This window comes from Centrocercus urophasianus, unplaced genomic scaffold (genome assembly GCF_019232065.1).
Source record: "Centrocercus urophasianus isolate 14NV4802_14NV808 unplaced genomic scaffold, USGS_Curo_1.0 seq_11, whole genome shotgun sequence".
Classification (NCBI taxonomy): domain Eukaryota; kingdom Metazoa; phylum Chordata; class Aves; order Galliformes; family Phasianidae; genus Centrocercus; species Centrocercus urophasianus.
In genome coordinates, this window is record NW_024884253.1 from 65584094 (window position 1) to 65608552 (window position 24459).

Here is a 24459-nt window from a genome sequence, read left to right on the forward strand (position 1 = left end):
CTTAGGCTTGGCAAGAGTCCTTTTACAGTCTTAGAACACCAGTACAATTTAGCAATTCTAGGACTAGATATCATTTTTTTCCCAGAATAAAATCCATTTAACTTCTTCAGATAAAGACCAGAGTTACTCCCACCCCCATTTAAAGAACACTGAACTGATTTGTGTTCTGCCTCTGATCAGCCATGTACCTTTGATCTCTCTAGTGATGGCAGATAATTTCTAATAGCTGACACAATGCAGCCCTCTTGTCTGCAAACAGTGCTGTTAGGCATGTATTCAGTTTTTAGGTTTTTATTTTCCTTGACCTTTGAGGTTGTATTTTTGGTCTCTATCAAAGTGCTGAGAGGATGGGGAACAGGCAGTGCAGCTCTTTATTTCCTTCCATTGTTTGTCCTGATGATAAAGTGTCTTAACATTTGGTTTCTGTCTCTTATTTCCAGTGCCTCAGGTGAAGCAAAATATATATTATTTTCTCTTTTAATGAGCTTCATTTCCTAAGCAAGGCTTTTATCTAATGAATAAATATAGAAATTCACTTTGCTCCCCTTAAAATAAGCAAGTGAATACATAAAATCAAGCAATGTTTAAATCACAAACATTTTCAGAGTTAAGAAACAGAACGAGGGGGAAGGTAAGATTTGTGTGCAAGAGGGAAATGGGGCATATTTGAGACATGGCAGTTTTCTCAGCAAAGGCTTCAGAATTCCTTAGGAGTCAGCAGCTTACTGGGCTTCCTTTTTACTTGTTTGCAGGTCTAAGTTAGAGGAGGAATTACGAGTGCTAAACAAAAGTTGGCTGGTACTTGAAAGTAAAAAAAGGTTTGGGGGCACAGTTACATCAAATTTAGGTTAAGCAGTCTGAACAAGCATAGAACTAGTTTAAGATTTTAGTATAATTTTCTGTATGGTAGGATAAATTGTAGGAACTTATGTACTAGAAAATTGGAATCATCAAATAAAGACAGAACGCATCATGTAGCTGAGAAGAAAATGCCCAATACAAGTTAAAGCTTTAAACATCTTTCTTAAAAATGCATTTTCTAATCTGTTTATAAAAGACATTGGTTCTGGCAGGTACTGTGAAGCTGAGAACTGCAGATTTCCAGGTTTTTCCAGCATGGAAATGTATTTCCTCTAGCTGGTTCAAACAAGTTGCATTGGAATGTGTTCATGGTCTATATCAGCAATTATAACTCTACTCAGTTATGTCAAGATGAGTATATACCACGGTCTATTCAAGAAAATGGATGTCACTAAAATACTTGGCTAAATTTTTTGTTATTGTTGGGTAAACATGAAAGCAGTCTTTCATGCTGGCAAAGTTGTGTTTGTATAAGTACGAAATGATTTTTTGTGTTTAAAAAAGTGTTTCTAAGTTCATGATTGAAGTCAGACTTAAGATAGCAAGAACTGTGTAAAATGACACAAGTTCTGATGACAGGAACGTGCTGGTAAGACCTATGTCTTTACATCCTCATTGGATGAGAGCAGTACTTGCTGGTGTTGACAGCTGGGCAAGGAGCTAGAAGTGCTTGTTCAACAAATTACCTCTTACATGGGATGAAACAAATCACTCTTGGTTGTCTACCTTTTTCCCATTAGCAAAATGAGGATATTGTTGTTGCAAAATTTCTGTCAAGTATGCAGTTGAGATGTGCTTCATAGGGTGCGTGCTGTTTTCACAGATGAATTCTTGTTTTGTTTATGGCATTAAGTTGGGAACCAGTCCTGGAGAGACATAATCAAAACTGAAGTGTTTCCACTGTAACTCTTCTGAGTCATGTGTGCCTTACCATGGAAAACCTCCTGGCCTCAACCACTGTTTTGAAGATCAACGATATTGTTTTGAGGCTTGGATATTACGTAGATCGCTCTGAAAGTAGCGTCTCCTGTTTATTTCCATAGAAACTACAGCACGTACAAAAAAGTACAGTGACAATATTTGGTAGAGCAAATTGTCAGCTACAAAACACTATTTTTCAACATTGCCATCACAGCTATGCATTTGCACCAGCAGTGAACAAGAGTCTGCATGCCATGTTCATGTAAAATAAATAAATAAATACCCCCCCAAGCAAACAAACAAAAAACAACAACAAAAACCCAACTCTACAAGGCTGTCCAGAACATGGTTTGTCTTTCTTTCATTTGACTGTGGCCACTGCTGAATTGCACCACCCACCGCCTTACTGTGCTCACATCCACTATTTGGTCTCCGGAAACATTCAGGATGTGTCACTGAATGTCAGTGGATGCCACTTCTTCTGCATGCGGGAATTCCCAGACATACTTCTGCTTTGTACATACTTCCACGTCAGACTCTGTTTGTCAGACTGCCCCTCTGATGCCATCTGTCACACAGCAACAAAATGTGATGGAATGTTGGTGGGAAGGTTCATCTTCTACCGCCATACCACCAACATCCACCTCTGATGTCACAGGTCAACATAATAAACAGGAGACATTGCTTCTAAGGCAGCCTTCACACGTGAGGTGTTGCGTAGAAGTCTATGCAGAAATATAAAACAGTTTTATCCTGTCCTAATTGGTGTATTTTCAGCAATGAATGGGGCTTCACTCATTGATAGGGAGGGAAGCAAACTATCTCATTCTAATGGTGATATATTGTTTATGTAATTAATAAAGGCTTGGAAAGAACACATAACATGTGAACATATAATAAGATATAATCTCAAGTATAAGGGAAAGTTAAGGACTGTTAATTTGATGTGATGTGCAGCCATTCTATAGAGTGACTTGTTTGTATGCGGCGTGTGACTTGGAAGTGGTGAAAGATAATGCAGATTTAAGTGCTATAAATGTCCTTTTTTAAGAGGGATTCAAGGTATATATTTCTGAACTTGCAGTAGGGATGTGAATTAAGCTGAAGGATAGTTGAAGCTTTCTTTTCATGTGTATGTGTGTGGGGATATGAAATCGAAGTAGGGAGTCATGAGCAGCCTCACTAACTGAGCTTAGAATGTTTATTAAAAGAAAAAAAAAAAAGGAATAAATGCAGGATGAGATAAGGGAAAACCACTTGAGGCATAAAGCATGGTGAAAAGCCATGGAGTTTCTTTAAGATGATTTTAGTGTTTAGCTGGAGTGTAACTATTGAATGAGATATAATTCATTTTCATTGCCGTAGGAGCCAAGATGTCTACTAATACAGTATTTATGTTTGTAGTAATATCTTTCCACCATTGTGTATCTCTGTAAACCTTCTGTTTAAAAAAACAGCCAAACAAAGCAAAACAAAAAGCCTCTCAACCCTCTCTCTGTATGGCAATAGTGCATAGCAGTTGGGGCCAGGCTACACGTCTCCTGCTGCGCTAAGCTGGTGAAACATAGAACAGAGAGATCTCTCACTGAAGAACAAGTTCAGAGATGAATTTGGCAGATTGTTGGCTCCGAGGCAAATTGAGACTGTTGTGGAGAAATTTGTTAAAGACACTGCTTGGGTGAAAGCCTCCTTTCTTACAGCGACTGCTTGAGCAGGAGCACTTTGTGATCGCAGCGCTGATGACTTTTCCCTGAAAAAAGCTGTCCATTCAAGTAAGCTGTTCTCAGACCGTTTGCTGTTCTGTTCTCAGGCCGTTTGCATTCCCCAGAGTCTTGTGTCTCCCAGAGGTTTGATGGTACAGCTGGTAGTGGCAAAAAAGCCAACACTTTTTCTGAAGGAAATGCTGATTTAACAAGTGAAATGAAATGCTGCAGTAGAAGCATTTGTAGATATTCATATTGGGCTAGAAATACAGATAATTTAGCAAGAAAAATAATTTGTGTGAGTTTGTTTGCAATGAATGTGGAAATGAGCACTTGTTTGTGTATTCCAGGCAAACATAGAGCCCTATACTGAGTGAATTCAAGAGCTTAACTTTGACTATTGCATGTGTCCCAGGTCCAGCCTGAAATCAGTCCTTCTGATGTTGTTACCATACAAATGCAGAAGGCGGCTCATCCCCGAGTGTTGGGTCTATATTCATTGTGAGCACAAATCTGTCACAGAAGGGGTAGAGGAAAAATGTTTTTGTGCTGTTACCTAAATACTTCTTTGGTGGCTTGAAGTATATGAAGTGAAAGAGATTTTTAGTGGCATAAGTTAAATAGATTTTAAATAGGCTTGGAAGGAACCTAATCTCAAACTTCTATGTATATAATATTATCATTATGGGTTTGCAATCCATTTACAGTATTTTATACTTGTGGTAGGTCCTTGTATGTGGATTAAGTTGACCTGGAAAGATACTACTATGTAGCAGACTATGTTTTATTCACTGACCCGATACAACTGCCATTGAGTACTACTTGTTATTTTGAGCGTCTGCCCAAAAAACATCAGTCAAAACACATGATGTGCCCTGTCCAGGTGAATTCAGTATGCTCTTTATTGAGGAACGTAGGAAGGCAGAGTGGTCTAGCACAACCTCAGTTTGGGGCAGGGGTATCAGGAGAAGAGTTACCTAGGGGGGACAAAATTAGGATTGTTGGTAGAGGGGACACTATAGAAGTTAATGTGATAGCAAAGAGCAAGAAAGTAATTGGCTGTAATTGACAAAGTGCCTCCGTGATGGAATAGTAAGATGACAAGAATCTGAATTTTACTTACCTCAGGTAAAAAAAGGAAGTGCTGCCCTTCAGTTCATGCAAGGTAAATTGCAAAATGAGTTCCCAGAGATTGTGGAAGAAGCTTGGATGGAGAATCCACACTGGAGAGTTGCTGCAGATGGAGAAAACTATGAAGCTAGTTCCAGCACTTTCTGTAGCGTAGAAGTTCTCATACGTGCCTGTTTTCAAACTGTGTTGGAGTTTCATCCGTTTTATGATCTTAGTTAAGAATTCACGGTTGTATAAGCACGTGAGAAAACAGAAACAAACTTCATTTACTTTTTTCTCCTAAAACTTTATAATACTTTTAGATAACTGTATGTTTTGATGTAACACTGCTAGTGCTGTGGTTTATGCTTTACACTTTGTATTTGCCAAATAAGAAGACAACATGCTTGCTTTTTTGTTTTGCTTTGTTTTGAATGTAGATGGTCTACAAGTTCATTAAGGATCTAATAAAAAATTGTATATCATCAGTGGAACCACATTATTGCTCCAAAGAAAATTGTTTTGATGATATTGCAGTGTTTTGCATAATTTATAGTGCCTTTAGCATTGAAAAATCTCCTTGTGGTATTAAATCTGTTCCAAAATGAATTAGGATAGTGTCCTTCTCTGATTTCTTGTTGGAGGCAATGCAATGATTTCTTTATCGTTTATAAAGCAAACACTTTTTTTAAGCTCACGTGATAAAAGAGAAAAATTGACAAATTTTCTAGTTTGATAAACTAGAGGAGATCTATAGTGGAACTGCTGTGATTTGATATCAGTTGTGCAGTAATATTTATCCCCAATGTAGCATTGTAGCAATAAACCTCAGTCATCACTGTCTTCCAACTTACCTGTGATAAAGCTATAGAGTATTTATTTCTGCCTTTATGTAAACACAGTGCTGCAAGTGGGATGATGAGCTGTGTCATGTGAGGATACTTGAGAAATGCATAATTCCCAAGCAGCTGACATTCTTGCATTCGAGATGCAGAAGATTGCAGCACTTTTCCTAAAGCCAAGAGATTTCAAGGGAAGATCAGTCTGAGTTCGTTAATTGACTTAAATCTCTTGGATAAGCTTCTGTTAAATTAATGATGCTTTTAGCTAAAAAACAAAAACCAAAACACAACACATCTCAAGTGGGGCAAAAAAATACCGTAAGAAACCAAAATATAGGATGGAAGATACAGCTGCATTTGTTGTTTTTGACAGCAAGCAGCTTCTTAAGTAATTAAAGTGTTTAAGGTGCTATTGACCAAAGCAATTAGTATGTAATTTCATTAATGAAGCTGAGATTGCACTAACAACGTTTGAGTCTTTCTGTCCAAATCAAGATTGTGGGCAGTTTGTGACATGCACAGAGTGAGGCTGGAAGCCACGCACGATTATGGTATGCTATAGCACCACTGTCTGAGTGGATTTGTTACTGCGCAAGGACATCTTTTACACTGTGCATCTTGTTAGTGCTTCTTGGTAGGTATCTATTGCTTGCAAGCTTACACACACAAATTTTTATAAGCTTGCATGTTTGTAAGTTTGTATATTAAAAAGGCATCATGGGACTGCTTATTTTTTGAGTTTGTTTTTGCAATTCAGTTATGAGCTTGCTCTTATTTATATAAAACAACAACAACAAAACACCCAAGTTATTCTTTTTGCTTGGGTTTTCGTGGTTTGTGCTTACATGATTGAAAAATCCTGGAGAGCTCAGGCCTACTTAAATAGTTCTTCCAAAATCTCAAGAGCTGCAGGTGAAGAGTTTTTAACCCAGGAGGTTTGCAGCTGAATGGCAAGTGGATGATGTAGTGAACACAGCAAGATGTGCAGGTGTATGGCTTGTACCCTCATGAATAACCATTAAAATATTCTTCAGCAGATAATGATGAATACTAGAGAATGGGTAGAAGAATAACACAGATCTAGGATCTATAACAAGGTCCAAGTGCAGGTCTACCTCTAAGGTGCTGTGGCAGCACTGTTGGGCTGCAGGTTTCTCCAGGTGACTGAAGCAATAGCAGCTTGCTGCTTGGATGTTGATGGTTATTGCTACTGTAGCAGTTAACCTGAGCTTGCTGCTGCTGTTAAAAAGCCATCAGTGAAAGTCCATCAGAACACAAGTGCTTTACAGCTCTATGGTTACACATTTTGCCTACCTTAAGCTCTGTCCTGTTCATGCGTGGCCTCTTTTTAGGCCTTGGTCTGCGGTTTGTGGGCACGCTTTTGGGGGAAGAACCAGTCTTTACTGACTTTCTGGGCTTTGTTTCACATGTGAAACACAGTGAGGTGAGCAGGCCATTTCCTATGGCCAGTGCTGATGCCCCTGGGACCCTGGGTGTCCTTTGTCATGGATGCAGCTGCCTCTGGCTTACACAGCTTGGTTGCTGTTGGAGTGGAGAAAATGGAGGATGCCTTGCAAAAAGGGATAATTTATTAATAGAATACAGGCAAGAGAAAATACGTGCTGTCTGTCCAGTTAGCAGTATTGTTTTGTGTATATTGTGTATGCATGGAGGTAGCCCCAGGTCTCTGCCCACAACACTGTGAAACAGAGCAGGGTGGAGAAGAGCATCAAACTGGTCCTTAGGAATCACATGACGTCCTGAGTACCAAACTGGGAATGTGTGCGCCTTGTGAAATTGAGTGTATGGGTCTCCTAAGGACAAGGAGCGTAACTGGCCACTGAGATCTGAATCATATAGAGCCATGGCGGGTTTTCTCTGTAGCATGTCTGTGGCTTTCACTTTTGGGTTAACCTGATCCTAACTTACTTTAAGTGGTGCAGCTTGCCTGCAGGATGTGAAACAATGAAGGACCAAGTTTTTGAGTAGCTGATTTAGAAAGATAACTTGATTTGGTGTGTCTAGAATTCTGTGATTCTAGAAGAAGCAAATAGCATGTTTTCCTTGGACCTAGATACATTGGTAAATTGGTTGTTTTTTCTTTTGCATTGTGGCTGGTCTCAGATGACTGACTGCAAACAGTTAATATCAATTAGAATGGTAACGTCTGGTTATGCAGTGTGACACAGGAGTAGGGAGATTTTTGGACGGTGGAGGAAACTTCTTTACTGTTCTATGTCATCTCAGCATCTCTGGTTTTTCCTTATCAGTGCTGTTTTTGTGTGTTCTTCATTTTCATTGACCTGTTTTTAGCCTCCATTTATACTTAAAATAAAAATAAAACTAGTGAGTTCTCCAATAGGAGCTCTTGAGACCAGGGGGAAAGGTGCCATTTGGCAGTGGCCATTCCTCTTTCCAAGCCTATCTCCCACGTCCTGGCTTGGGGTGCACGCGGCAGTGTCTCCAGGCAGCCATTTGGGATGTGAACACAGCAATATGCTGTGCCATCTGCGAATCTGTGTGACAGGGCTGTGGTGTTCCCTTCTAAGGCGGCAGAGAGGTTCGTACTTTATTACAGTTACAATTCTGAAATTATCCACTCCTGTTGCTTGGCTTCTTCTACTGGCAGAGCCAGTTTTGCACTTGAAAGCACTGCTTGGTTTGCTGACTCCTGAGCTAAACTGATGGGAAGAAAGTAGGCTGAAACAGGCTTCTGACCCAAGGGCAAGGTAACCATGTGCATATGGAACTAGACGAATACCCCAAAATACTCTTTGTCCATAGAGGATGAAGAAACGTAAAGAAAGCTGATAGCAGGTTATGCTGAGGAAACAAGAGAATATCTGACAGCAGCTGCTTTCGTCTATAATAAAATGACAGCTCACTCGCTGTTACTTCATTTGCGAATTTAGAGAGTCACCAGTTAGAGGCTCTTGGGAGACTTTTTTGATGTTGAAATTATGAATGACACTCCTGCAGCTCAGTTTCTTGTAGATGATTTACTGAAGTTACAGCTGGAGTTAATAGTAAACTATTAAAGCAGCTGGTAAAAGAACCCCAAATTACACCAGTATTAAAGAACTGTATTTTTTCATGACTTCAGTTCTGTTAGCTAAATTCTGACTAGAAGTACCTTAAAATATGTGTTTCTGTTGTCTGTACTGCTGGTATGTGGATCACAGCGAGGTAACTATTATGCTTTGAAATGGCAATCTTTAATTAACGTAGCTGATTCATTAATTGCCACGTGCAACTTCTGGAACTTGCATTACATCCTCTTCAAAGCGCTCCCTAAGCCAACAATAAAATTGTTCCAAGGAAATCCTAAAAACTTGTGGTTTAATGAGCCAAAGACCAAAAGTTTGATTATCTGGCATGAGGAGGTAGCAACCTTATTTAATGATGATGATATTCCAGTGCTGGCTCTCAGGCTTTGCCCCTGCGTGAAGGGATGCACTAGTGGAACCCCCAGCTTATATCACATGGAAGCTTTGCTCAGCTTGCAGCATAGCACTGTTGAAGCAAAATGATGCTGCTGCTCCGGGCACACAGCCCCCATCCCTAGCCTGCCCTGCTGCCCTGAGTGGGGTTTTTGGGGCTCTGGCTGTGGGTGAGTAGCAGCTCTGTACAGGGCTATGTGTTGTTGCACCCTGGAGTTGGGGTGAAGCTTGGGCTTTCTTGGCGGGGTGGGAGTGACTAATCCTGGCGGGAGTATTTATATCAGGTTGTAAGTAGTGTTCAGCTGGGATTATGTGGCTAGGCATTACGGCATTCATCAGGGAGAGAGCATAGATTCCCTGAAGGAAAGCGATAGATGCTTTGACTGCTTTTTTTACTTTCCTTTAAGGGTTTAGGACTTGCAAGACATGTGGTTACTCTTCTCATCTGTCTCAGTTTTTAACTACTTTTTGAACTCTGACTTGTCTTTCAGAGTGTTGTTTATTTGTGTATATTTGATTTGTGCACTTTTTTTTTCTGGAATGAGTAATAAGAAAAAGATATCTTAAGCTAGTGTCATGGATATAAATACGTACATGAGGAAATGATAGAGTAAACTTGAAAAAAACAATCATTTTCATTCATACAAGCATAAGGAGAACACACTATTTTTAAAACATTTCTTTGGTTTTCTCAGTGTAAAAATATGCAGTATTAATAAACATTCAAGCAAGCCTGGCCTTTGCTGTGTCAAATTGCAGCTCTTGCCGATACAGGATATCCTCTTAAACTTGCTCACCCATAAATACGACTTTCTAATGTAAGATGCAGTCTGCCAAGCATTTGCTGTGTGGCCAGTAGACAGTATTTCAATTCATCGATCTGTTGCTATCCGGTGTTGTGCTTCCTGAGTTTGGACTGGAAGTACCTTGTAACAGGTCAGTAGGTTAATGCTGTTTTCCCCTTTCTCTGAAAAGCCAAAGTGGATTTTCTGTTAATTTTTGTGTGGCCTACACAGCCTAGCAGCAGTTCTGCTGCTCTGTTGGGCATGCCAGGAATTACCCAGCTGTGTTCTTTGGAAGGATAAATGACAGCCTTCTTACAGTTGTGACTTTGAAATGCAACAGCACAGCTCTCTTTCCTGATTTTGCTGTAGAGATGATGCACCAAGGCTGAGGTACCCAATTCACCTTACCACTAAGATGGGATATGAGCTGAGGATCCCTGAGCTAGTTGTTTGGTAGGTCTGATTGCCTCATGCACTCATTCACTTGCTCTCTTTAGTTTTTTTCCACCTGTGTACGTAAAGGGCTACGACATGATCATGACTCTCCTCTGGGGTCTGCGCACCCCATGCTGTATCAAGGTTTTCTCTGATGGAACCGCTGTACTCTTCTGTAGGGCTTCCTGAGGACTGGTCTCCTCCAGCTCCAGGTTTGGCCTTGGAAATAGTACCTCAGTGTCCTGTGTGGTTCTCACAGAGGTCACTTCTCTCATCAATGTTATTTTCTATCCCGTGTGTAACTGAAGCATTTTGGGTTTTAGGTTATTTTTTCCCGTCTTTACAAGCTCAACCAAACACATACTTTCTGTTCAAGAGCTTTCTCAGACTTTTTCTTTAACTAGTATGTTAAAATCAGGTGACACAATAAAATGGGTCAGGGAAACCACTGAAACTAACATTCATAGAAGAAAATTGCAGATGTTACCAGTCTCTTGAAAATTAATCATGACTGGATTTTGTAACCGTCTCAGGAATGATGATCTCCCAGAGGTCTACTTAACTTCAGACTGCTTTAAGTGATCTGTTTACTCACTATTTACTCTACAGCATTGCCTCTGCAAACATGGGCTGTGCAAAAAGCCTTTTGAAAGGCTGGCGGTTGCTGCTGACAGGAGCTCTGCCATCAGTGGCTGCTGGAACCAGGGTGTGGTACATTTGCTGACCAGCAGTTGGTCATTCCTACTACCTGCACAGTAACACTGAATCAACTGGTGTATGTATTTGGGATTTGGTTCAAATTTTGACCTGATGCTTTTTTTAAGAATGGTTTTTTTTTTTTCCCCCCATTTTTTTTCTTTTTAAGCTGTCAGTGTTTTCCTAGAAAATGCATGCTGGAAAGGCTGAATCCCAACTTTGCGTTCCCTAACTGGATTCTTTGGGTACATAAAAGGAACTGGCCATAAGAGAGCTCTTTTATCGTCTCCCTTGTAATTGTAATAAAGCTCATAGGTATGTGTATGATCATTGTTCTAGGTGTTCTAGATGTTTTCTTAGTTTTTTGTAGGTTACTCTGTCTTATAGCAAAGTCATTAGTGCTTCAGCAGCTGTGTCTTAGAACCAAGTGAGGTTTCAGAGGTGATGTTGGAACCCACTGCAGACAGCCTTCAGTTGAGATGACAAACGTAAGTGCTTTGCAATAAAAGGCCAGTGTGACTTGACAGTTCCTAGGTTTCAATTGGGAAGGTGCACACTGGGAAATGCTTCTCAAAGTCATCTGTGAATAACTGCAAACTCATCAAAGGACAAAACCATTAAAAACCTTTATTAGAGATATTCTTTACCTTGATTTGTCTCTGAAATTAAACAGAGCCTCCTTATCCATGCCCTCTATCCCTTAGGTTGTCATCTTTTGTCATCTTCACTCTTTATGATAACTACTTGTTAGGTGTGAGAACTAGGCAAGAGCTGAATTTTTCATTATTAAACCCTGCATTTGCTCTCCATAGAATTCCCAGAACTAGCTTTATGTGAGCAAGACTAGTCTAAGAGGATGCAACTGAATTACAACTGGAGCACAAATTTTATGTGGAGCAGATGAGGAAACTGGGGTTGTTTAATGTGAAGAAGAAGAGGCTCAAGGGAGACCTTATTGGTCTCTACAACTACATAAAAGGAGGTTGTGGTGAGGTGGCAATCAGCCCCTTCTCTCATGTAAGTTGCAGTAAGATTAGAGAGAATGGCCCTCAAGTTGTTCCAGGAGAGGTTCAGGTTGAATGTTAGGAAAAATTTCTTCAGAAGTGTGGTGAGGCATTGGAACAGGCTGCACAGGGTGATGGTGGAGTCACTGTCCCTGGACGTGTTCAAGAAATGTTTAGATGTTGCACTGAGGGAGGTGGTTTAGTGAGGAAATATTGGTGGTAGGTGGATGGTTTGGCTGGATGATCTCGGAGATCTTTTTCAGCCTTGGTGATTCTGTGATTATTTACTTCTGTAGGACACCTGTAACTAGTTGTTCCTGTTATCATTACTGCTTTGATTTTGACAAATACCCTTCATACGTACGTAATTCCTGTAGTTGTTACCTAGCAACATTAATTTTGTTCAATTTAGTTTGTCTTCTGTGTCAAGAAGTTTTTAAAGCATATTGTAAGAGCAATACTGGAGTCTAACCGTAAACCTTTAGCAAGATGTTTATAAAGTGAATTCTCCCCACCACCACTAATTAACGTGCCTGCGTTTTGCATTAACATTTCCAGCCTTGTTGACAGAAATTGAATTAGATGCACATGGAATTTAAAAAATTACCTGGAGAATGCAGGAGTGGCTACGAATTCCCTGATGATTTCTCTGTGTGGCATTTCAGTGAGCTCAAGGATTGCAGATGCCTGTCTCACTGTCATGCTCATTTACAGACCATCATTTCCGCTTCTTTCTCTTCTTTCCATGGCATGTTTAGCATTTGGGAAGCTGCACATACACTGATGTGACATTCTGTAAGCCAGCAACCATAGTTATAGTGTGAAGTAGAGGATTTCACTTAAGGTGATGGATGTTACTTAGAAAGTAGAGTTCTTCAGTGCGGAGTCCCATGAGGGCACACAGGGTACACAGAAATGGGGAGTTCAGAGGTGCAGGATTGGCATTTTTAAATCAGATTAGATCACTTTGAACTTGATGATGACTGTGGGAGACAGACCTGAGCTCGTGTCTTCACACAAACATACCAACCTCCAGGGTTCTAATGTTGAACAAATTTAGTCTTTCGATGCTGTTAGAGTTGGTTACAGCAGAGGACCTGGAAAACAGAACGAATGCATAGGATTTGCAATTTGCAGATGTTTTAAATTACTGGTCTTTTTGTTTCTTGTGTAAATCTGCCTGTCTGCAGTTCTTAATGTTGGAGGGAGTGGTTGTGTGGAAGTGGAGCTGGTACTGGAAGCTGGGATGTGTCACTAAGCTGTGGCATCTCTGTTGAGGTCATGGAGGAAGAGTCAAAGAAAAATGTAGGCAATTGCTTTCCATCACCCACCCTTTCTGTTGAGGTAGATACTGCAGATATTTTAGATGTCTTTTTCCCTGTTAATCTGTTTGAGACCTTCTGTTCATTTTAAAATAAGAATATTTTTCCTGTATTACCTACAATTTATATAGCGTTTCACTGCATAATCAAAGCAACTGTGTGTGTTCCTCTTCTTTCAGTGTTTCCTTCTGACTCCTTGAGGATCAATTAATACGTGTTCAAAGTGCCTTAGAAATATCCTTCAGCTTAACTTGGGTTAAATCTTGCTTTAGTTTCACCTTAGCTTTGCCAAGTAGGTTCTTGAATGTCATAGAATCATTAACGTTGGAAAAGGCTGCTATGATAATCTAGTCCAGCTATTTATCCATCATCACCATGCCCATTAAACCATGTCCTTAAGTGCCACCTATGTACGTTTCTTGCAAACCTCCAGGTTCAGTGATGCCACCACTGCCCTGGGCAGCCTGTTCTGATGCACTGCCACCCTTTCTGAGAATAAGTTGTTTTTAGTATCTAACCTGAGCACTGAATATTCAGCACTGAAGCTGATTTGGGCAAACTGATTTACCACAGGCTGTCAGATGGGGACAGAGGATCAAAATCAGCAGCTGTCCTACTGTAATATCAAGCACTTGTTTATATACACACTGTTATGTTACCTATAGTATCAAATACACTTCCATGGAGATGGAGACGTAGTATAGCCTTCTTGTAAATCTTCTGCTAAATTCCTAGTAGCACTCACATTGGTCTTTTCTGTGAAATGATATGAGAAGTAAGGCTGAAGGAATAAATTCTGAAATGAGCGAAGAAGGAAGTTACGTACATAAGTATACAGTGTTTTATCACAGCTCACTTAATTCCTGCAGTGTTTTTCATAGTATTCCCTATGAGCTGCCCAGATTGTATGTGAAAAGGGTGTTTGCTGGGCTGCCATTTAGAGAAATAAAATGTAACCTGGTCTCCAGTCCAGAGCCAGGATTCTTTCCATGTTCAGCTCTTTTTCAGTAAACAGAAGCTCTGCAGTGTAACAAGCCCCTTGACAGCTGTAGAAATACCTGCTTAATTCAGGAGGCTGCCACAGATGAAGCTGAGCAGAACTCACTTCAGCATTATCCTGCTTCAGACTAAGCGGGATCCTGCTTGTTCCCATTACTGAGCTGACACATCAAGGCCAAGAAGGACCAAAATAAGTAAATAAATTAGGATCTAGGAGACAGGGGAGGGCTAGAAAGCAGAAAGATAAATGGGACTTGGAAGTCCTTTGGTTAGGCATGGAATGAAGTTTACTCAGACCTAATTGAGTGGCTGTCATCCCACTATGGTGTGCTCAAAAACAATCAAATGGTATTCAAAGTGCTTTAATTTTTATGGAGCGTGAGAGCTTAACTTAATAACTCAATAGTGGTTTTATTTTTATAACAGAATTGTCTCTTGCCTTGGACTGATTTTTTTTTATTCTTTCTTGTAATTGAAATCATGATCTAATTTATCAAAAATATTACTTGCAACATCCAGTGGAGCTGGTTTGTGAAAGCCAAAGTTTAACAAACTGTAGGCAAAAAAGCAAAATTATGTTCAAATTGCTGCCAAAGAATGCACTTTAGTTCTACTTGGGGAGAGGAAAAGCATGCCAGTATTGCTCACTGCCATGCCAAGTATATTTTCTTAGGGTATAGGAAGTCTCCAGAACTGCCAGCATTTTCTCCCCCAGCAAAAACTTACTACTCAAAAAATAAAATACACATTGAAAGTTCTTTTATTTAAAAAAAAAAATAAAAAAGATTGTGGGAGTTTGTCAGAGCTAGTTTTCGCCAATGTTTTCCTTGAAAAACAACTCAAGCTCAAGGCTGCTTCCATGTTTGTGCATGGAAGTGATAAGCTAGCCTCTATGCAGTTCAATTCAGAGAAAAAAAGCAGACGTTGAATATCCTCTTCCAGTGCAGAATGTAATGCGGATTAAGGAAAATAGTTACTAGCATCCCTGGAAGCGTACCTCTGAGAGATAGCTGGGGAAAGAAAGAGCTTCCTTGGCTACCTGCAGCTCTGCCTGCTATAACCAACAAAGATAATCCTTCCACGTCAGTTACAGTATTTGGGTGTGTGTGTTTTTGGAGGCCCAGCATGATAACACACTGACTCAGAGGCTTATGATTTTTAAATTTTGTTATTAGCTAGTAAGTCTCCTCAAAATCCAGCTCAGTCAGCATTTTATTCCATGTGTGATCTTGATAGAGGTTGAATCTCGCTGGGAAGGGTACTCTGAAGGATTGCACTGTACCTGCAGTCTCCTTTTGGATACTATACCTGCAAATGATTAAAGCTTATCTCAGAAATCCCGTGGATCGCCAGTTTTATTTTTATTTAATTGGGCTCTGTAGAGAAGTATCACAAATAGTGCTGTATTGCTTGGCAGCTGAGACATCTGCTGGCACTTCTGAGGCAGGCTGCAGCAGTGAGGTTTCCCTATTGCAATGTGCTCCAATCTCTCCAGAACGTAATGGTACTTAATAGTAAATGCCATTGTATGAAGATGAAACTGTATGAAATTCAGGATTGAAGGCTTTATCTCCACAAAGCTTTAGGATCTCCTGCAAAAGTTTTGTAGTATAGATGAAGGCTTTAATTAGCAGTGCTTCATCCCTCAAGAAAAGGAACTGACTAGAGGAGTGAAACCAGATTGTGGACTTCAGTGCAACATGTTATTAAGAAAGCTCTATATTCGCCTGTCTTGTTGGAAGTTGAATTTAGATGTATAATTGATATGCTTAAAAGCCTGCTAATGGCTATTCAGTGCTTTAAGAGGTTTGCTTACTGTTTTGCATGAAGTGCCTCATTTTGTGCTTTATTAAGACTTTGTATTACACCTTTGTGTCTGTTTGGTTAGTCAGGTAGCTTGTGCTGACTCTTAATTGTTCCTCATGAGTTACAATCATCTGAATGAAAACTTAATGATCTTGCACACTCATAGCCTTCTGTAGGTTGTTAATAAATTAGCACCCTCAGGGACAGAGCTATACAGACTTCCTCAGATTGTATGCCTAGACTTTCTTCCCTTCTGCTAAACAGTTGTTAGCAGCTGTAATTCACTCATTGACTGTGTGGTCAGGGTCTTTATTCTGCACCTCCTTCACCAATCCCTGAGCTTTACTTGACAGACATCTGAAACCCTACAGCTTAGTCCTCTGGTTCTAAAGATGAATGATAAAATTCAGAAGCCACGTAATCCAGCCTCTCCCTTTCTATACTCCTACTCCTGTGGTTCCCTTCTGATTGCTCAAGAAGTGTTTTAGATATGTGTTCTCTAAACAGGATAAGAATGTGGAGGATGTAATGACATTTAAATTGCAACTCTGTCTCAAGATCCCTCAAAATAGCCTGAAAATTATTGTTGACTTTATCCAAGCAAAGCAAGGACTAGACTGTTAAAAAATGTGTGAACTGGCAGATAGAGAAGATGATGTAGCCTAGCAAAGGTATCTTAATAGTTGGATAGTACCTGTTAAGTACAGAGTCTGAGGGAAATAGCCATGAGGAAATAAAAAAGAAGAAACCTGTTTGCGGGTGGTGGTTGGTTTTAGGGCTGTTCTTTTGTTTGTTTGTTTGTTTGTTTGTTTTAAATAGATGTTCAAACTTAGAAATGCTATGAGTACATTTTCAGTGAAGGCCAAGTGGTTCTTACTTTAGTACCGGTTGTCCTAACTTTCACTGAGGAATGTAATATGTCTAGTAATGACATGGAGCTCAGATGTATGTCCATGACTAGCACCTTTTCTCAGCAGATTTTTCAGTTCATCCAGTGCCAAGGACTGTGGTTGTCAGTGTTCAAAACAAACGCAGTGTCAGTGCAGTGATACTGTTTCTGATAATGCCTACAGAAAGTTGGCACTGGTACAAAGATAACTTATGTCATCTCAAAAAAATAAAAATAAAAAATCTGGTAGTGGGTCATAAGGTGAAAAATTGTTCCTGTTGGGTCAAGTTGGACTCAGTGATCCTTACGGGTCCCTTCCAGCTCAGGATTTTCTACGATTTCTAGAAAATGTGGCCAAAGTATCAATGCAAGTACTTATTTCATGCAAGAATAGTATTTTAGCTCCTAGTGCTTTGTAAATGTTAGCTAGCTCTGTTGGTTGTCTCTGCGATCTCTGTCATGAACAGTTTTGAGAAATTAGAGGCAGCTGTGTTATGTTTTACTAGGCCAGCTGATATAGTTGGAAGAAAGGGGAAATTGTTGGAAACCAAGTTGATTTTGGTCTGAAGTGATTGATTACTTCACAGTGAGCATCTGAACAAAAGCAGGTATCTATGTGTGTGTTCCTCGGTGTGTTGAACTTCTGATACAGAGTAACTTATGGCTAGGGAGTAATTAGACTGAGATTGAAGTTCAAAGAGTGGTTAGTTCAAAAGGCTCCCAGTTTTGTCTTGCAGAGTAATTACTGTTAAAGAGGAACAAATGAACATGAGTTACTTCCTTGAAGGTAAATTGGCATGTACAGGAGGGTTGGTGTACTTCTTAGGGACTAACGATGTTCCTCCAAGCATGCATACCACATCCCTGGTTGATTTACTTTAAGCTCCTTAAGGCGGTAGTCTCTTCAGTGCATTTCAGGAATAAGCTTACAAAACTTCTTATGAAGTCAATGGAATGACAGTTAAAAACTCATCATCACCCTTCAAAGCACTGTATCTCAAAAACAGGCAAATGTGCAGATGAGAGGTTTTCAAGAAACTATAACAATAGATTTTCACACTTAATACAATGGAGGTGTTCATCTTTCACCTTTTGACTTGTGCAACGCTATCCTTTTTTGTCTTTAGGGTACTGGATCTTCCAAGTGGTATTTATCATGCTGTTTGACAGTCTGAGCTTGATACACTGACAAGCTGAACTGAGATATTTGTGATATGTTCTTGGAAATGGATGTCTGTCAGTTTAAGTGGTGCTCCACATCAGCACTGGTATTAAAAATCACACCAATTGTCAGTAAACACTATACATATACTAAAAAGGTCAGTAAATATTATAGTAGAAATATTTCATTCAGCTTTTTGCTGAAGAAAACAGACGTGATCATCAGTGTTTTTGTAAGTTAGAAAAAAGAATGCTAGCTGCATTCTTTTTTCTGTAAAAGAAATAAAAATTTGTACTGTAAAGTTATAGCTATAGAATATGTAACAACTTGGCGGAAATTTAGTCATTGATCTTCCCAAATTCATTTTATCTGCGACTTTCACATATGTTATGCTGCTTTTACTTTGCGTCTTTCAGATGACGACGTGGACCTAGAAGCTTTGGTAAATGACATGAATTCATCATTTGAAAGTTTGTACTCGGCGTGCAGCATGCAGTCAGAAACAACTCCACTCCTTCAGAATGGCCAGCTTAACCGCAGCCCGCTGCCCACCTCAGGATCCAGTGCCCTGCAGCCCACGTCTCCCAGGCAGAAAGTGCAGAGGTCTCAGCCCGTGCGCATTATGGCGGTCAGGTAGGACCAGAGGACTGCACACTGTTTGCTTCAAGTCATCTTGAAGCAGCTTTGAAGGAACTATGCTTTGAAATAGGAGATAAACCCCAGTAGGGTTCTTGTAGGGTCACAGTGGTCTGCTGCGCAGGAGGAAAGATTCACTGGGTAGGTGGAGGATATAGATTTTACATGTAGATTTTGTGTTTTGTAAAATGCAAACGTGCCACACTTCTACTTGTTTCATCAGTGTCTGCTGTGCCTTTGATAGCAGACATGCATAGAAGCGTAGTATTGATATCAATTTTCAGAAGCAATGTCCATGTTTGGAAATAAATCCAAATGTTTGAAAACTGTTCTGCCAGCAGTACTGGCAATTAACGGCTTTTTGACTTTATATATCATGATCAGTAGTTAAATGAGGTTGCATTAAGCTGGTTTTGATATATAAAAATACCTCTCTTAGTGGAGGCTTCCTGTTGGGTCCAAGACAAATAAACATGAACGCATTGCACTTCTTTAACCATTGTACTTCTTTAACCATTCTTCCTAAAGCGCTTCCTAAAAGCACTCTATTTTCACTCGAGTGCGTTATGGTAGACTTTACAGAAAAAGAAGTGTTTAGGTTGTCTCTCTGTTGTCAGGATGAGGACTTGAATTCAAGCTTAAAGTGGAATACTCTACAACACAGACTGGTGATAACTGGAGAGTCTGTAGATAACACTGAGATTCTTAAAATCTTTTTAAGAAAGGTCAGTATGTGCAGGTATATTTCTTGAATCAGGTATATTTGGAATTTTCCTTCTAGCTGACAAAGGATCCTCTAAGACAAGTGGGGAGCAATAATAGTAGATGAAAATTCTAAGGTCTAATAAGGATTGCTCCTAATTCTTTACACAGATATATTTCCTATGGGAATTAAATTCTTAAGACAGGCAGATTTGCTGTATGAAAGTGTAGTATGCAGTTACTGTGTGCTACAGCCAAGTCAGTTAATGATGCAGTTTTTTTTACAAGTTTCAGATTGAACCTTGAATAGTGCTGTATTAACAAATTCACTCTCTAGAGCAGTATAATTCATGTTTTGTTCTAAGTATCTTAGTCAAAACACTCCTTTTAATTGTTTATGCCATTTCTAAACTTTGATACTTTCTTTGAAAGACACTTCAGCTTTCTGAACTCTGTGCTTCTGTAAATCCTATGGAGCATCACGTGTTTAACATTGAAGAAAATAATGGCAAAACTTTTATTCAGATTTAATTAGACATCTTTCTAGTACCAGGCAGTGGCTGTGTCTTTTCCTCAGCCACAACAGAATGGTTATTACTCTTGAAAGTACTGCTTTATGTTTAGCTCAGTAATAAAATAAATGATGCATGGCAGCATTCTATGCAGAGCAGAGTGCAGCATTGTCTAATTTCTGAAATCTGTAATTCCAGTTCTTATAATGGGGATCATTGCAAACATGTAGTCCAAAATTTGCAATACAAAGAACTATTACACAGATGCTGAAACGTTAAGTCCACTGTGCTGAAGAGATCTTACGCAATTATTTACTTCATGCTTTAGAAAAGTGTGCACACGGGTAGCACAAAAAAGGAAGCAGTCATTTCCGTAGCTCATAGTTACAGTTGGAACCTGCTATTGGCAGCAAGAAACAAAACTATTGGGTCATTCATGGAATACCAAGGCAACTTAATTAGGGGATAGAATTACCTATGGAGCAGATTCCGTGTTAGTGATTTTATCAGCACTGCAGTTCTGGTGTAGGCATGGAAAACGTACTCAAAATGGGACATGTTATTAGAGGCAAAACTAACAGTTGTGTCCAAGAGGGCTCTGATAAGAGCTTGCTGAAGGTAGTAGGCTGAAGAACATACAGAAAAAAAAAGTAGCCAAATTAAGTTTTGAGTGATTTGCATTTCAAATACAGGAGTTAGTTGATTGCCTTTGGAAACTTTTACAGTCGCCACTAGGTGGTGCATTCGGCAAAGGAGTTAGAGGCAAACCTGACAGTTACCTAGTGTCAGGACCAGTAGGAAAATTAAAGCAGTCTGTATGGTTATGAACAGGTGTTACATCTTTTCTAACATTATTGTGTTAGCTAGTAGACCTTCAGTTAGTGTGAGCAGTACAGGCGTACTGCAAACTAGAACTTGAAATTGTGTTGGCCCTAGTTAGACTTAATGAGATGCATTTCAGGAGATGCATGTAAAACTTGTCTAAACAGTAATCTTACAAGTAGTGTAAGCTAGGATAGTGTAATTGCAGTTTATTGCTCAAGTTGAATTGCTTAGAAATGGAATGTCATATTGTAACGAAGTGACAGTATCGACTTCAACCTCAGCCTACATGCTTTACTGGGAGACATGATTGTTCGCAGATCCATGTGGAATTTGGCTCCAAATTACTGCAGTTACGTCCTCCTCCTTCTTTAGGTCTGAAATGACTTTCTGACACACAGAGCTTAAGCCTGTAAGTTAGTGCTTACAACAGAGGGTACAGACTGATATTTCTGTTTACCTTTTGTGCACGATTACCTTATTTATTCACCCAAGTGATCAAGTTATAAACAACAAAACAAACTAGATGCATGACTGGTTTTTTTTTCACATACAGTTACCTAAATTGGGCTTGCTGTTGCTGTAGCTATAGAGGTGTAGTTTTTTTTCTCTTTTTTTAATGTCAGTACACTGAATGGTGGAGCAGGAGATACAGGCCTGGTCATGCCAGTTTGCTCCTCTTAATGCTTCTATGTCTGTAGGCGTCTACAAGAAGAAGAACAGCAATTCAGAACATCGTCGTTGCCAGCCATACCCAATCCATTTCCAGAACTCTGCAGTCCTGCAAGTTCTCCTGTGCTGGCCCCTGGATCATTACCTCAGAGTCAACCTGCTAATAAGCATGTGAGTATGGAACAAAGCTTTCTGTCATATGTTAGTGTTCAAACCCACAGTGAACAATTTCATTTTGAAGGCAGAGACTAGGTTTCCAGATACCTAGAAAAGTCTGTAGGCTTCGTTTGTGAGTAGGGCAGCGCTAGCAAGAGAACATCTTCAGAGAGGCTTCAAAGTTTTTGTTTCTTGTTAAAGGTTTGTAAGAGTAAAGCAAATCTTTTTCAAGCATACGCATGTTGTCAATGAAGCAGTAATGCCTAATATCTTTGGAATTTCATTACCCAAGGTAATGACTTACTAATTCAGATGTCAGGTTAGGATTGGAGCAGCATCTGTGAATGTTACACAACAACTCTAGTTGCCTCAAAGCCATTTAACAGCCTGTTTCCATTTAAAATTCATTGCCTCTATAAGAAGCTGTCTGTTTTCTTTAAGGACATGGTGCCTCATTGTTCTGCTGTTCTTCAGGAAGCAAAATACACTTCTTAGAGCATGTAACTAGGCACAGTTCCTTCTAATGGGACCAATGAGCAGAACTGTCCCATGGTTGAGTAGCTTCCCAAGTCCATTACAATGAAGTTCTTCACAATTTTGTAAACTATGCTGTCTTGCACAGGGATTTAAAAAACAAACAAACAAAAAACAACAACACAAAAACAACAAAGTGTTGCTTATACTGAATACTGCCTTAGAATGGGTTTGCACTTGAGTACCCACAAACATGATGTTGTTCTGTATTGCTGCTGGTTTAGTTTGTAAGTAGCTCCTATGATTGGTATGGCTGATAAAAGGGTTTGGGGAGGCGGTTCAGCTACAAGCAGTAGACCATAACATATAGTCCTGTATATTCTGCATTATTTTATATCTCTATAAACAGCTGTCAGCTTTCTTGAAAGATACAGTGCATCTTCTTTGGTTTTGCAGTATTTCTTACATATATAAAAGTTGAGATAGATAACCAAATAATGCCTGAACAGAAAACTGAGTCATGCAGTTATAAATTTAATGTGGTCTTGTGTGAGTCCTCAGTAACTGCTAAGCAGAGAGGCTGTTCTGCCAAGGGAGTGGTAATCTGACTCTGGGGAGAGAAAATAATGGGCAATTCTCTTGTGTGTGCTGGCTGCTGCCAGCAGCATGGCAGCTTTTGGAGGCAAGCTAAAGTTACAGATGAACCTGCATTTATCTTTCTAAATATTTCTCAGTTTCAGGGATTCATTGCTTTTTATTTTTGTTTCACTAGATCTTACCACAAAAGAATTGCTCTACAAAGCCCTCAGAATCCTAAGTATCTGTGTGTCATTTTTCGGTGATATTTAGAAACTAGGGGTTTAACGGTGTCTAAGAATAAAAGTAAACATACCCTAGCATGTGTAAGGAACTGGCTATAAAGACTGAATAATAACATTTTTTCCTAAGTTCTACTTCATAATTTTCTGTTAGAAATATACTTAATCTTACAATGATAAATTGTGACAAGCCATTCCAAGGCCTAAAATAAAGTACATACTTACATTGTGTAGCTGTGCATGCTGCTCAAATTTTTAATCAGACAAACCATTGTAATTGTGAAAGTTGTAGGGTGTAAGAGGAAGAGCTGAAACATTTAGGTAGTAACGACTTCTATAAATGCAGATATACTGCTCATTTCAGTTCATCAACTGATTGGAGGCAAATAAGAAACACTCGCTTAGACTGAAGGAAAGGCAGGAAGTCATCATTTTCTTCTATAAAATAGTAGAAACAGAACTGAAAAAATCCTCTAGCTTTAGAATATTCATATAATTAAAAAAAAAGTGAATTGGTGAATTGTTTCTTCATGAAGAGAAACATTTTGTTTAATATCTCAAATAAATGTGAAGTATTGCAGGATAACAAAAAAACCTGCCCATTCAGGCTCCCCAGAGCACCTTAAGTATATTTAATCCAGTAGTAGTGCCATTCAACAGAATCTGGAAACATAATTGGTTTAAAAAAAAAATCTTGAGAAATGTTACAAGTTTTTGTACCTTCATCCAATTTAAAAAAAAAGCAAACATAAACTTTGGGAATTTTGATATATTATTTTAGGATACACTTTTGTTTAGATAAGTGGGTTATAAGCTACTGGTTAACAGTAAATGACAAGTTTAGTTAAAGGAGGATTGCAAAAGCACATTTTAATGGCCAGCATTTAGTGAAAAGGAGCCATGTAAAAAAAAAGCAAAACAAAACAAAAAAAACAACCAACAACAAAAAGCTTGAATACAAGCTATAGATTTAGAATGCTGAATACAAACCACGATCAAACATAATGATGCTAAATGTAAGGTTCTCTGCTTGCAGGTTATAAACAAGGACTAAAATTGGAGATTGGAATGAGCTGTTCTGCTCATATGGGTTATGCGATGTGTTAATGAAAAGGGATTCCCTGTAGCCTGCTGAGCCTTTGGGACAAGTAGGCAAAGAGCAATCGCGGCCTGTACTGCTGAGCCCCAAAAGCTCTAATCACAAGTTATGTCAAAGCACATGGGTGGCATGGGCAAAATGTTTCCTTTGGTCAGCTTCTATCTGATGGAATAGATAGAGGACAAACTAGAGGTCCCCAAGTCATCTTGGGCTGCAGAATGATGTAGATGTATTATTTGCTGGCTGCACTGACCAGCACCCATGGTCTGGGGAAGGTCTGAGCTAATACAGCTGTGTGACCAAATGCTTCCTAGCATGAGAGGTTAAAAAATATGTTGTAGTTAAACAGACAAGTGCTCCTAGGAGGATTAGTGTTATTATCCTTTCTTACAATTCTGCAGGTGGAAAAAGCCCATTTTATGTTAAGTTTTATTCTGAGAAGTTTTAGATGTCAACCCAAGCAGTTCTGGATAAATTAGCACCACTGAAGTCAACAAGGTTGTGAGCACAGGGGTGGGAAAAACTGACTACCTGGGCTGCTGAATCAATAACTACTTAAGAAAAAACATGACTGCAAATGATTGTAATTTCAT

At 39.4% G+C, this 24459-nt stretch overlaps 1 protein-coding gene across 1 annotated transcript in view; it reads left to right on the plus strand.

Moving 5' to 3' along the window:
- The window catches only part of GRB10 (growth factor receptor bound protein 10), an 82777-nt gene that overhangs the window by 7576 nt on the left and 50742 nt on the right, over positions 1–24459 (plus strand). Inside the window, exons 2-3 of the mRNA XM_042837976.1 lie at positions 18392–18608; positions 21349–21490. Of these exons, the coding sequence (XP_042693910.1) occupies positions 18392–18608; positions 21349–21490 (359 nt within the window). The remainder of the gene's footprint in view (positions 1–18391; positions 18609–21348; positions 21491–24459) is intronic.